Raw genomic sequence first — 15,106 nt, 5'->3', positions numbered from 1 at the left:
GCATGCAAAATCCAAAGCGTGCAACAGCAAGGGGGGGGGCATGGTTGGAGGCAGGTCTAGCACTTAACACACATGACTTATAGATATCCGTCGAGTTCCCACCCACCAGTTCCCCTGTGCAATTCCTCCCTGGACAAATTCCCACCTAAGGGAGACAATTCCTTGAGATAACAATGTGAAGAGCCTGAAGCAAGGGGCATCCTATCATAGGTGATTGAATAAACCTGAGATATTGGCGTTCTGCCAGCATAATATAAAAATATTGGTTTACTGTTTGTTTACCTGTTGCAGCATTCCCTTACCCTTTTTCTTCCTTGCAGCTCTCTGATCCCAGCTCTCCTCAGCATGGTTATTTCTTTCGCCTACTGCCCAGCACCCCTATGACTCCCCATCTTATACCCCCCCCCCCCGATCCATTTATGCTCACTCTCTGCCAAGTATTCTCATGTCCCTCTCCCTTTCCCTTTATTTCCCAAACTCCCTCTGTCCAGAATCCCTGTCTTTCTGCATCTTCTTCACGAAATCTCCTTCATGGCCAGCATCTCTCTCCTCAGCATTTCTGCTTCTCTCCTATCCCCACCCCCATGCCCAGCATCCCCTTTCTCTGTGCCCTTTACCTTGAACTTCTCTCTCTCTCTCATCCTCTGTCCAGTGCCCTCCTGACACCTTCCTTCAGCATTTTCCTGCCCAGCATCTCCCCCAGAACAACTATTCCCCCTTATCCCCTCCATTCGGTATTCCCCAATTTCTCAAATCCTGCATGGCATATTTCCTCCACCCTCTGTTGTGCACCTCTCTCTCCCCTGGGCTGCTCTTCCCTTACTTGCAGCCCTCCTTGTTATGCCAGGAGGATATACAGGCCTTGGCCTAGATTCTAGTTCCATTTGTATTAATTGTATTATCATAGCTGCTCAGTTGCATTCCTAAAATACTAACATGGGTTATCTTGTCCTCAAATATGTGTTTGCTTCCGTGGTTTTAAATTAATTCTGGGACCCCTGGTAAAATGAATTTTCTTTTACTACTACTACTGCTTAACATTTCTAGAGCGCTACTAGGGTTACGCAGCGCTGTACAGTTTAACAAAGAAGGACAGTCCCTGCTCAAAGGAGCTGACAATCTAAAGGACGAAATGTCAAGTTGGGGCAGTCTAGATTTCCTGAATAGAGGTAAAGTGGTTAGGTACCGAAGGCGACATTGAAGAGGTGGGCTTTGAGTAAGGATTTGAAGATGGGCAGGGAGGGGGCCTGGCGTATGGGCTCAGGGAGTTTATTCCAAGCATGGGGTGAGGCGAGGCAGAAAGGGCGGAGCCTGGAGTTGGCGGTGGTGGAGAAGGGTACTGAAAGGAGGGATTTGTCTTGAGAGCGGAGGTTACGGGTAGGAACGTAAGGGGAGATGAGGGTAGAGCAGTAAGGAGGGGCTGCAGATCGAGTGCAGATCGAATGAATTTTCTTTTGTTCATAAGGTAGCAACTCAGGATTGGATGCATGTAAAATATTCTGAGTCCAAAGAGAGAATCTGAAGAGAGTATATAGAATGTAGAGATAGAGTGTTTTTAGATATTTTGGCCAATAAATGTTGGACTTTTCTCTGTCGCTGTAATATATTCTGCAGATGTGCTGAACGACATCCTTGGTGAATAGCAAGAACTTGTACTCAGGTGTAAACAACTATTTTATAAATTGGCCCCATAGTGGTTATTTTTCAAAGACCTTGAGAAGTAGCTCAATTTTCTTTCAGTTTTCTTTGTTGTACTATATTTCTAGTTTTAAAGGATATAATTTGCCCGTCAAACTTGAGTTATTTTCTTTTGTGCTGAATGTTGCTGTTCTTTTAGTTGCTTTGTAATTTCATAGCCTTTAGTCCTGGGAAGGACTGTTTTCAATGCTGTTTAGCTAGATCAAATGACTTTACTGAAAATTTTCCTCCACTGCTTGGTCAATAGTACATATAGCTTTCCATAGCGTATTTTTAGCTGAGTTAATAAGAAATGTTCCCAAGAGTGTATTTACATAAGTACATAAGTAATGCCATACTGGGAAAAGACCAAGGGTCCATCGAGCCCAGCATCCTGTCCACGACAGCGGCCAATCCAGGCCAAGGGCACCTGGCAAGCTTCCCAAACGTACAAACATTCTATACAATCAAGCCATTGTGACATCACTAATGAGGTTGGCTCTTATTGGTGGAATGAGCCACTATGACATCACAATAGGTTAAATCACTGCTCTATGTAATAAAGGTGAGCCAAGTAGAGGACATAAGTACATAAGTAATGCCATACTGGGAAAAGACCAAGGGTCCATCGAGCCCAGCATCCTGTCCACGACAGCGGCCAATCCAGGCCAAGGGCACCTGGCGAGCTTCCCAAACGTACAAACATTCTATACATGTTATTCCTGGAATTTTGGATTTTTCCAAGTCCGTTTAGTAGCGGTTTATGGACTTGTCCTTTAGGAAACCGTCCAACCCCTTTTTAAACTCTGCTAAGCTAACCGCCTTCACCACTTTCTCCGGCAACGAATTTAGGTCAGGGGAAGATTTAATTTCCCAACTGGCTGCAGTGTACACAGGATACATGTACCTGTTCATATTGTAAAAACCATAGGGCCCAATATTCAGCTGGCAGGGATCATCGTTCTACTGACCACTGCCGGCGTTAAGCATGGAAATCCAGCCAATACTCAGTTGCCCTCCCCTTGTCCCTTCCTTCCTTCTCACCCATTACTTCCCTCACCCGTAACTGTCTTGTCTGTCTGTATTATTTAGATTGTAAGCTCTTTTGAGCAGGGACTGTCTCTTTATGTCAGGTGTTCAGCGCTGCGTGCGTCTGGTAGCGCTATACAAATGCTAATAATAATAATGTCTGGGCACCAGCATTTAATTTCTAGGTTTGCAGAGCCAGTGAATTATGATATTCAGCGTTTAACTGTGGGTTGCTGCATCAAGATAGGACTGACTTTTATATGTTTCTGTTTATGCAGTTGCCCTGACCGGTTAAGTGCTGAATATGGCCACTTAACTGGCCAAGTGCCAACTCTGCCCTCCCTCTCCTTTTCTGCGCACATCCAGCAGATAGCCAAGACCTGTCACTTCTTCCTCTATAACATCAGCAAAATTCGCCCCTTCCTCTCCGAGCACACCACCCGAACTCTCATCACCTCTCGCCTTGACTACTGCAACCTACTCCTGACCGGCCTCCCACGTAGCCATCTACTCCCCCTTCAGTCCATCCAGAACTCTGCCGCACGTCTTATCTTCCGCCTTAACCGATATACTCATATCACCCCTCTCCTCAAGTCACTTCACTGGCTCCCAATCAGATACCGCATACAGTTCAAGCTTCTCTTACTCACCTACAAATGCACTCGATCTGCGGCCCCTCCGTACCTCTCTACCCTCATCTCCCCTTACGTCCCTACCCGTAACCTCCGCTCTCAAGGCAAATCCCTCCTTTCAGTACCCTTCTCCACCACCTCCAACTCCAGGCTCCGTCCTTTCTGTCTCGCCTCACCTCATGCCTGGAACAAACTCCTTGAGCCCATACGCCGTGCCCCCTCCCTACCCATCTTCAAATCAATGCTCAAAGCCCACCTCTTCAATGTCGCCTTCGGCACCTAATCACTATACCTCCTCTCAGAAAACTTATCTACCCCAACTTGACATTTCGTCCTTTAGATTGTAAGCTCTTCCGAGCAGGGACCGTCCTTATTGTTAATTTGTACAGCGCTGCGTAACCCTAGTAGCGCTCTAGAAATGTTAAGTAGTAGTAGTAGTAGAATGGCCCCCCCAAATAGCTGGTTTTCAGTTTGGTGCTAACTGGCTATTTTCAGTGGCTGAGCTGTTTTTAGCTGGTTAAATCGCATTGAATATTGACTCGCTTGTCTGTTGAAACTTGCCCACATTAAGAGGAATGTTATTACAGGGCATCTATAAAGATTTACAAAAATGCACTTATTCTACAAAGGCAACATAGGCGTTTATGTAATTTTTATTAAAGAGGCACATAATTATCCCTGGTAGTCTTCACATACTTTTGTATTATTGTTATTATTAGCATTTGTATAGCGCTACCAGACGCACGCAGCTTGCTCCAAGGTAAGTGCAAATATGTGCTTACACTATTTATGTGCATGTAAATCTGTCCCTGGAAATGCCTACTCTTGTATCACATAAAAGTAGATGCCTTCTTTCTGTGCAGATCAATATCAAATAAGAAACCGGCTACCAAAATGCTATCACATATCAAATCAATCAAAAGAATAATAGAGAATGAACAGACATTTAATTAATCAAAACACTGTTGCATCTTTTATTCAAAATAACCAACATCTCAACTTACGCATCCGTTTTCTCCTACATAAGCACGCAACTGTGGAATGCACTACCAAAAGCCTTGAAATTGACATATGACCACCTAAACTTCCGGAAATTACTAAAAACTAGCCTGTTTAAAAAGGCATACCCTACCGATCCAACTTAAATGCCTGACCTCTGCAACACAACAAATCTAAATTGCGTAATGGACGTAACTCAACTCTTCCGTTCACGATTCCCTAATGTGGCTGTGCCGCATGAACTTTATCCTATTGTATTTGTTCACACCGGAGTCTGCAAACGCCTCTCCGGTACTATGTAAGCTACATTGAGCCTGCAAATAGTGGGAAAATGTGGGATACAAATGTAACAAATAAATAAAATAAAATACATTTATAAAAGCTGATGAACAGGGGCCAGATGGGATACTTCTCAGAATACTGAAGGAGCTCAGAGAAATCATGGCAGGACCTCTTAAAGATTTATTTAATAGATCTTTAGAGACGGGAGAGTTTCTGCGGGATTGGAGACGAGTGGATGTGGTCCCTCTTCACAAAAACGGGGACAAGGAAGAAGTGGGAAACCACAGGCTGGTAATCCTCATGTCTGTGGTAGGGAAAATAATGGAGTCACTGCTGAAGGAAAAGATAGTTAACTTTCTAGAATCCAACAGGTTGCAGGAGCTGAGGCAACACGTATTGTCTTTTGCTACTTCATTCATCTACCAAGTGTAGCCCCATTCCCAGGAGGAGGAAATTAAAATAGTTGGTGTATTAGTTTTATCCATTCTTTTGTGATCTCTTCTACCCTTTGTTTTCAGACCTCTGCTGCAGTAATGGCAAGAGCTGTTCGAGAGCAATTCTTCACCAAAGTCATGGAGCCCCAGCTAATGCAAACGTGAGTGGCCTCCCTCTGTTTCAGCAACAGCAAATTGAAGCGTCCTGAAGTTCTGTGCAGCTAGTTCATCTTCATCTTGTCCCCGTCCGCACTGCTTAGGTCAGAGATTGGGATTCTTACATCTACAGCCCTTCTGTATCGGATTGTCCGTCAGGTGTCTTCAGAGGCTCTGCTGCAAGAAATTGCTTACTTCATTCTGGGAGAGGATCGGGAGGCCGAAACCCTGGCAGATATCAACAGGCATCCACTGCGGCACAGGCTGATAGAGCACTGTGATCATATTTCAGATGAGGTAACCCAGTTACATAGTAACATAGTAACATAGTAGATGACGGCAGAAAAAGACCTGCACGGTCCATCTAGTCTGCCCACGATAAACTCATATGTGTATACCTTACCTTGATTTGTACCTGTCTTTTTCAGGGCACAGACCGTATAAGTCTGTCCAGCAGTATTTCCCGCCTCCCAACCACCAGTCCCGCCTCCCATCACCGGCTCTGGCACAGACCCCGTATAAGTCTGCCCTCCCCTATCCTAGCCTCTCAACCACCAACCCCTCTTCCCCCCGCCACCCAATTTCAGCTAAGCTTCTGTGGATCCATTCCTTCTGCACAGGATTCCTTTATGCCTATCCCACGCATGTTTGAATTCCGTTACCGTTTTCATGTCCACCACCTCCCACGGGAGGGCATTCCAAGCGTTCACCACCCTCTCCGTGAAGAAATACTTCCTGACATCTTTCCTGAGTCTGCCCCCCTTCAATCTCATTTCATGTCCTCTCGTTCTACCGCCTTCCCATCTCCGGAAAAGATTCGTTTGCGGATTAATACCTTTCATCATAGGCTTTCATCATAGTAACATAGTAGATGACGGCAGAAAAAGACCTGCACGGTCCATCCAGTCTGCCCAACAAGATAACTCATATTTGCTGCTTTTTGTGTATACCCTACTTTGATTTGTACCTGTGCTCTTCAGGGCACAGACCGTATAAGTCTGCCCCGCACTATCCCCGCCTTTCAACCACCAGTCCCTCCTCCCAACCACCGGCTCTGGCACAAGCACAGACCATATAAGTCTGCCCAGCACTATCCTCACCTCCCAACCACCAGCCCTGCCTCCCAACCACCGGCTCTGGCACAGACCGTACAAGTCTGTCCAGCACTATCCCCGCCTCCCAACCACCAGTCCCGCTTCCCACCACCGGCTCTGGCACAGGCACAGACCGTATAAGTCTGACATCATGTTTTGAATATTTACTGGGAAGAACTAACTCTAAGGAACGTATACTTTTGGAAGTCCAGTTTCAGCCTGCTGGCCAACAAATAACTTTAAAGGGATTAGGCATCTGTTTAAAGCTGTGGGTTCTCACCTTTCTTCTGTTGTGATACGCCTGCCAGACAACGTTCAAAGGTGTGACACAGCTGGACACCTAAACAAATTAAAAACCCGATATATCATTTCATTGTTGCTAACAATGATGCAAGGGAAATACAGAAACAATGACAGTGACTGTCAGGGTACAGAAGAAGGGTGGACCAGAGGCCTACAGCGTTTTCAGTTGGGGCTGGTGATAGAAGTAGGGCCTAGTTATAGAGATTTCAAGTACCTGACTTCCTGGTTCTCAATTCTCCCCAACTTACCACACACATAGTAACATAGTAAATGACGGCAAATAAAGACCTGCACGGTCCATCCAGTCTGCCCAACAAGATAAACTCATTTTACATGGTATGTGATACTTTATATGTATACCCGAGTTTGATTTGTCCTTGCCATTCTCAGGGCACAGACCCTAGAAGTAATGGATTGCCTTTTGTTTAAGAGTTTTAAAAGTTTTGGTTTGGAAAGATACATTGTGTATATAAAATTATTGTTATAAACCTTTTGCAGAAAGAAAGCATTCCTGAGCTTGTGGCCTGCCATATGTTTTATCTCCTCCTTTCTAATCCCAAACCTCCCTAATACTATAGATATTCCCAGGAGACCTGATCAAATGCTTTCTCTATATCAAAACTCACTGCTGGTACCTCTGTACCCTACTTGTTCACCACCTCAATCCTAGCCAATATCTGCTCGACATTCCACTTCCCTGGAACAAACCTAATCTGCTGTTTCACTACCTAACCTTGTAAAATTACACTCAACCTATCTTAAAATAATTCTGTATATATTATAACACTAGTAAAAAAAGGCCCGTTTCTGACACAAATGAAACGGGCGCTAGCAAGGTTTTCCTCGGAATGTGTATGTTTGGGAGAGTGTATGTGAGAGTGACTGTGTGAGAGTCAGAGTGAAAGTGTGTGTGTGTGTGAGAGAGAGTGAGTCTGGGTGTGAGTGTGTTTGTGAGAGTGTGTGTGTGAGAATGAGAGTGTGTGCAAGTGTGTATGTGAGACACAGTGTGAGAGTGTGTGTGTGTGTGTGTGTGTGTGTGTGTGTGTGTGCGAGAGAGTGTGTGTGAGACACAGATTCTCTGTGAGAGTGAGTGTATGAGACCAAGCGAGTGTGTGAGTGACTGTGTGGCACATAGAGAGTGAATGTGATACATTGTGAGACAGAGTGTGTGAGAGTGAGAGTCAGAAAGACATTGTATATGAGAGAGAGAGTGTGAGCCTTGCCCTCCCAATCCATGCCCATCTGTCCCCTGCCCCCTCCATTCATCCTTTTCCAGCAATTCCCCTCTCTCCCTGAGCCCTGCCCTCCCAATCCATGCCCATCCATGCTCCTCTGTCACCTGCCCCCTCCATTCATCCCTATACAGCAATTCCCCTCTCTCTGAGCCCTGCCCTGCAATCCATATCCATCCATGCCCATCTGTCCCCTCCATTCATCCCTATCCAGCAATTCCCCTCTCTCACTGAGCCCTGCCCTCCCAATCCATGCCCATCCATGCTCCTGTCACCTGCCCCCTCCATTCATCCCTATCCAGCAATTCCCCTCTCTCCCTGAGCCCTGCCCTGCAATCCATATCCATCCATGCCCATCTGTCCCCTCCATTCATCCCTATCCAGCAATTCCCCTCTCTCCCTGAGCCCTGCCCTCCCAATCCATGCCCATCCATTCTCCTGCCCCCTCCATTCATCCTTATCCAGCAATTTCCCTCTCTCCGAGCCCTGCCCTGCAATCCATATCCATCCATGCCCATCTGTCCCCTCCATTCATCCCTATCCAGCAATTCCTCTCTCTCCCTGAGCCCTGCCATCTCAATCCATGCCCATCCATGCTTCTCTGTCCCCTGCCCCCTCCATTCATCCTTTTCCAGCAATTCCCCTCTCTCCCTGAGCCCTGCCATCTCAATCCATGCCCATCCATGCTTCTCTGTCCCCTGCCCCCTCCATTCATCCTTTTCCAGCAATTCCCCTCTCTCCCTGAGCCCTGCCATCTCAATCCATGCCCATCCATGCTTCTCTGTCCCCTGCCCCCTCCATTCATCCTTTTCCAGCAATTCCCCTCTCTCCCTTCCATGACCCCCCCTCGCATCCATGCTCTTCTGTCTCCCATGTCCCAGCATGTCCCGCCCTCTTCTTCCCCCCCCCCCCCTTCGCATCCTTGCTGTCGTTTCTCCTCTGCCCTCCCGCTCCCATTGTTCAACTGCCCACCCTCTTCTCTTCCTCCTACATCCCTTTTTTTTTTTTTTAAATTTACCTCCGTGGCGGCGGTTCCGGCAGCGCAGCGTCAGGGAAGGAGGCGGCGCTCCCGACGTCTAGCCTTCCCTTCGTTGTGTTCCGCCTTCTTCTGACGTCATCCTTGACGTCAGAAGAAGGCGGAACACAGTGAAGGGAAGGCTAGAGACGTCGGGAGCGCTGCCTCCTTCCCTGACGCTGCGCTTTGTTTGTTTTTTTTTTCCGCCCTCGACGTCATGACGTTTGCCCTGGACGTCATGACGTTTGACGCGAGGGCGGGGCAGAGACGGCTGGCAGCCTGGCTGGCTTCACACCACGAATCCACGAACCCTTCAAGGAATGTTTGAGTGACTTCAGAACGTTGTCTTCAGAACGTTCACGGTGCGTTTTATTATATTAGATCTACATTCAGGAGTGATAATTAAACCCTGGCTCCTCTGGATCCCTACCTTCCTTGGATAATATCAGTTTCAACACGTGATATGTTGTGGCTTTTAGCGAGGATGATATTCAGACCACGGAAGTCAACCCGGCTAACTCCTGCAGTCAGCAGCGAGACTAAGATCTTCAATAATGGGCCATTTCTGATGACCGGCGTTGAATATCCGGTTTATTTTTGGCTGGTTGAAACTTAACCAGCCAAGCCAATAGTGGCCAAAGATAGGCCTGCTATTTGGGCAGATCGATTTGGCAGCAAAACCTAGCCAGTTATGTGGTAAATATTCACAGACAGCTGGTTATCCACTAAGGGCCTTATTCTATAAATGTTATGCTCCTAGTTTATGAGCATAATTTATGCTCCAAAATAGATTATGCTTATCAATTAGGAGCTAGAGAATGGTAATCGACATGGTGTCATGTAACAAATTCTATAGTGGTATATGTACAGGTTATTGATTTCTAATAAAAATGATATACCATAAATTTAGGAGCATAAATTTAGGAGCATAACCTTTATAGAATAAGGCCCTAAGCGCTGACTGTGAATATTCAACAGGAGATAACGGACTATCTCCCGCTGAATATTCGCGGATAGCCGGTTAAATAGCACTGAATATCGGGGGGGGGGGGGGGGGGGGGGAGTGGCTGTAGCACTTGGTCCCCTCACACCTTATAGAATTTTGCTTACGAGCCTGGAGCCTTTAGGGTTTTTTTTTATTAGTTTCCTTCATCATCTGCCTCTGCTCCTCCATTGCTTGAAGGATGTCAACCCTTGTGAAAAGTTCTGTTAATTGCTCTTATGGACTTTTCACACCGGTGTATATCTTTACATATGGTTATCAATAGAAATCAAACAAAATAAAACATGGAAAAGAAAATAAGATGATACCTTTTTTATTGGACATAACTTAATACATTTCTTGATTAGCTTTCGAAGGTTGCCCTTCTTCCTCAGATCGGAAATAAGCAAATGTGCTAGCTGACAGTGTATATACGTGAAAACATTCAAGCATTACTATGACAGTCTGACAGGGTGGGAGGATGGGGGTGGGTCGGAGGTATGCATGGGGACATCAAAGCATATCATTGATATTCTAACAGGATGGGTGTGGATAGGTGAGGGGAGGGTGATCAACAGAGACATACAGCTTTATGGTTTATAATGGGCTAGGAACCCCAGATCCTTGTTAAGTCCTTTCTGTTGGGTGTTAAAATATTCAATCATTCTTTCAAAGGTCTTATGTTCTTGTATGATTTTAAAGTTACCTTTCAGTAACCTTTCACAGTGAGAATACTGAAAGGTAACTTTAAAACCATACAAGAATGTAAGACCTTTGAAGTCAGAATGATTGAATATTTTAACACCCAACAGAAAGGACTTAACAAGGATCTGGGGTTCCTAGCCCATTATAAATCATAAAGCTGTATTTCTCTCCACCCCTCACCTATCCACACCCATCCTGTTAGAATATCAATGATATGCTTTGATGTCCCCATGCAAACCTCCTACCCACCCCCATCCTCCCACCCTGTCAGACTGTCATAGTAATGCTTGAATGTTTACACTGTCAGCTAGCACAATTGCTTATTTCCCATCTGAGGAAGAAGGGCAACCTTCGAAAGCTAATCAAGAAATGTATTAAGTTATGTCCAATAAAAAAAGGTATCGTCTTATTTTCTTTTCCATGTTTTATTTTGTTTGATTTCTATTGATAACCTTAAGACTGGACTAACACGGCTACCACACTCCTCTATCTTTACATACAAATAGGACACAATTTCCCCAATTTGCTGGTTAGCAGTATATCTCACTCTTGCCTCTTCCTTTAACCCATGTATAAAACTCCCCCTCCCCCCTTATTTATTTTCACAGATGTGCCGTACATCTGCCTACTCGGTCTCCAAATCAGAAGAACCTGTGCCTTTGATTCAACAAAGTATTTACTGTCCTTTGGTGAATAATAGGGTCAATAGATGCCTCCACTATATTTTCCTTCTCCAGTGTTCTGTGAGTGGTGCCTAGTTGCCCATCTAACCTCATTAAAGCAGCATTCAGTTCCTTTCTTTTCTGAACTATATAAGAGATTATCACCTCCCTTAAGGACAGCCTTAACTGTTTTGGAGAAAAGCTTCAGATTATCTTTATGGGCTATGTTAAAGCTTGCATACTGTAGAGCTTGGAAGAAACTCTCTGAAGTCAGGTACTATGTTTGGCAAGCATTCTAATTATACATTGCATCGTCCAAATAAAAATGCAGGATGCCATTATCTTTAGTACTGTTTCTTAAGTAGCGCAGGGATATGGCACACGGATCAGCAGTTACACAGAATAAGAAGGAGTTCCTTGCCCTGAGGTTTATCAAGACTTTTGTTTCTCTTTGTTTCCAGATTAGTATTATGACACTCAGACTGTTTGAGAATCTTCTACAAAAGCCCTGTGAACACGTTCTCTCTAACCTGGTCCTGAGGAATTTGGAGGAAAGAAGCTACACTGAATATAAACCCATGTCCCAGGATGATAAAGATGTCGTGGAAAATGGACAGATAGCTGGGGCAGTGTAAGTCTCTCTCTAGTGGGATCGGATAAAATAATATTGAATGTGGAAAATAATTGTACGCACACAACTACAGTCCAGTGAACAGGAATTCTCCTTGAAAAAGTGGTCATTCTGAGGTTGCACTGGGATTCCTAGAAACATTTGGTAGCTGCTAGTTTCAGGATTGTAGGAGAAGGTGCTGTTTTATTCCATTTATTTATTTACTAGTATAAAATGCCCCTTTCTTGAGGGAAGGAAACGGGCGCTAGCAAGGCCATCCCCCCTCCTCCGCATTTCGGACCCCTGTACCGCCCTTCCGCGACGCTGTCGACCCTCCTCGTCAAAAACCGTCCCCCGCCGCCGTCCAGTACCTGTGCTGACGGGGGACCCCAACCTCTGTCAGCCGAAGTCCTGTGCTGGCCTTCGCAGCGTTGCTTCTTCAATGTTCTTCTGTTGAAGTTCCTCTGCGTGCGTCACGCACGCAGAGGAACGTCGACAGAACATGATTGAAGAAGCAACGCTGCGAAGGCCAGCACAGGACTTTGGCTTACGGGGGTTGGGGGTCCCCCGTCAGCACAGGTACTGGACAGCAGCGGGGGACGGTTTTCAACGAGAAGGGGGGTCGACAGCGTCGCGGAAGGGTGGTACAGTGGGCCGTAACGCGGGGGGGGGGGGGGTTTGAAATCGGAGGGAGGTACGGAGTGTTGAACTGGGTGGGAGGTGTGTGAGAGGATACGGGGTGTTCTCCGAGGACAAGCAGGCTGCTTGTTCTCACGACTAGGGTGACGTCCGCGGCAGCCCCCACCAACCGGAAAGAAGCTTCGCGGGACGGTCGGCACACAGGGCACGCCCACCGCGCATGCGCGGCCGTCTTCCCGCCCGTGCGCGACCGCTCCCGCCAGTTCCTTTTTTTCCGCGACTGGAGAGAGTTGTGCGTTTGCCTCTCTCTCTGTTCAGCCGCCGGATTTTTCGACCGCGTTTACGCGGATCGTCGCTTTTGGATTACCGTTCGGTTTCCTTCTTTATCTTTTGTATTGTTTAAAAAAAAAAAAAAAAAAAAGAATTTTGCGCGTGTGGAGCACGCGCTCCCCTTTTCCCTCGCTTCTAGCGGGGACGCCACGTTGCGGCCTAGTGGCCGCTCGGTCGGTTAATTTTTTCGTGGTGTGATTTTAGCCACCATTGCCGACTTTGACTTCGCCGACGCGATTTTTCCGTCGATGTCCTCGAAGGTCCCGAGTGGATTTAAAAAGTGTGGTCGCTGCGAGCGGCCGATCTCGCAGACCGACACCCACGCTTGGTGCCTCCAGTGCCTCGGGCCGGAGCACAATCTCAAGTCGTGTGCTTTGTGTCTCGGTCTCCGGAAACGGACTCAGGTTGCGAGGCAAGTTCTGCGGGACCGTCTTTTTGGAACTTGCGCCAGCCCCTCGACGTCGACCTCGACGGCATCGGTATCGAAGGCCGGTTCTTCGGTACCGGTATCGATGCCCGAGACATCGGCACCGATGGCAGCGACCCCAGGAGAACAGGTCCCGTCGGCCTGCCGGTCCGCCGGTGAGAGTGGGGTTGAGAGGCCGCGTGGGCAGTCGGCCCCGGTCACTCCCTCAGCTCGTGAGCCACGGGACCGAACCCTGTCTGACCCGGTACCTCGAGACCGAGGGGGATCGACCTCCTCCTCCTCCATGCCCTCCGGCGCCGGTGACGTGCATCGGAAAAAGGATAAGAAGCGCCGTCACCGGACGCCCTCGGTGCATCCTGAAGAGGAGTCGACGCCGAAGCGTCATCATCGAGAGGAGAGGTCTCCGTCGGTTGTGGAGGTACCGACGCGTCGGGGTTCCGGCACCTCGGTGCCGTCTCCTGGCTCCCAACAGCTTCTGGCACGGACACCCTTACCGGCCACACCGCCTTTCCCGGCAGCGGGCCTGGACGAGTGCCTCAGAGCCATCCTTCCGGGGATCCTGGAAGGGCTGATGCGCCAGGCTGTGCCGGCGTCGGGGGTGCTTGCGCCCCCGGCGCCGATGACTGTGGCGCCGGCGAGCTCTAGCCCGGCGCCGGGGCTGTCGACACCGCCGCCGCTTGCGGTGCCGGTCTCGACCGCCACGCAGGTGGAGTCCCCGTCGACGTCGATGGAGGGAGCTCCGTCCCCGCCGGCGCGGGAGTCCACCGCTCGACGACACCGAGACCTCGGTGCCTCGACGTCGAGCCGGGCCCGGTACCGGACTCAGCTACATGAGCTAATGTCCGATACCGAGGACGAGGACTCGTGGGGGGAAGAGGAGGACCCGAGATATTTCTCCTCCGAGGAGTCTACGGGCCTTCCCTCGGACCCCACGCCGTCACCGGAGAGGAAGCTCTCACCTCCTGAGAGTCTCTCCTTTGCCTCCTTTGTGCGGGATATGTCTATCAGCATTCCCTTTCCCGTGGTCTCTGTGGAAGAGCCGAGGGCCGAGATGCTCGAGGTCCTCGACTATCCATCACCACCTAGAGAGTCCTCCACGGTACCGCTGCACAATGTCCTGAAGGAGACGCTGCTTCGGAACTGGGTGCGACCATTAAATAACCCCACCATTCCCAAGAAAGCAGAGTCCCAGTACAGGATCCACTCTGACCCAGAGCTCATGCGACCCCAGTTGCCCCATGACTCAGCGGTCGTGGATTCTGCTCTCAAGAGGGCACGGAGTTCGAGGGATACCGCCTCGGCGCCCCCGGGGCGGGAGTCTCGCACTCTGGACTCGTTTGGGAGGAAGGCCTACCAATCCTCCATGCTCGTGACCCGCATCCAATCCTACCTGCTCTATATGAGCATCCACATGCGGACCAATGTGCAACAGCTGGCGGACCTGGTCGACAAGCTCCCGCCGGAGCAGTCCAGGCCTTATCAGGAGGTGGTCAGGCAGCTGAAGGCGTGCAGAAAGTTCCTGTCCAGGGGGATTTTTGACACCTGTGACGTGGCATCTCGTGCTGCGGCCCAAGGTATAGTGATGCGCAGGCTCTCATGGCTGCGTGCCTCTGACCTGGACAACCGCACCCAGCAGAGACTGGCTGACGTCCCTTGCCGGGGGGATAACATTTTTGGTGAGAAGGTCGAGCAGATGGTTGACCAACTGCATCAGCGGGAAACCGCTCTCGACAAGCTCTCCCACCGGGCGCCTTCAGCACCCGCCCCCACGGGCGGGCGTTTTTTCCCGGGCCCGGCAGGCTGCACCCTATTCTTTTGCAAAGCGTAGGTACAACCAGCCGGCCCGAAGGCCTCGTCAGGCACAGGGACAGCCCCAGCGCGCTCGTTCTCGTCAACAG

At 48.6% G+C, this 15,106-nt stretch overlaps 1 protein-coding gene across 1 annotated transcript in view; it reads left to right on the top strand.

Moving 5' to 3' along the window:
• Positions 1-15,106, top strand: part of FAM160B1 (family with sequence similarity 160 member B1) — a 115,248-nt gene that overhangs the window by 53,267 nt on the left and 46,875 nt on the right. Inside the window, exons 9-11 of the mRNA XM_030202663.1 lie at positions 5,138-5,214; positions 5,314-5,506; positions 11,664-11,833. Coding sequence (XP_030058523.1) covers positions 5,138-5,214; positions 5,314-5,506; positions 11,664-11,833 — 440 coding nt within the window. The remainder of the gene's footprint in view (positions 1-5,137; positions 5,215-5,313; positions 5,507-11,663; positions 11,834-15,106) is intronic.

Source organism: Microcaecilia unicolor, chromosome 5 (assembly GCF_901765095.1).
Source record: "Microcaecilia unicolor chromosome 5, aMicUni1.1, whole genome shotgun sequence".
NCBI lineage: Eukaryota > Metazoa > Chordata > Amphibia > Gymnophiona > Siphonopidae > Microcaecilia > Microcaecilia unicolor.
This window is presented reverse-complemented; position numbering and strand designations above follow the sequence as displayed.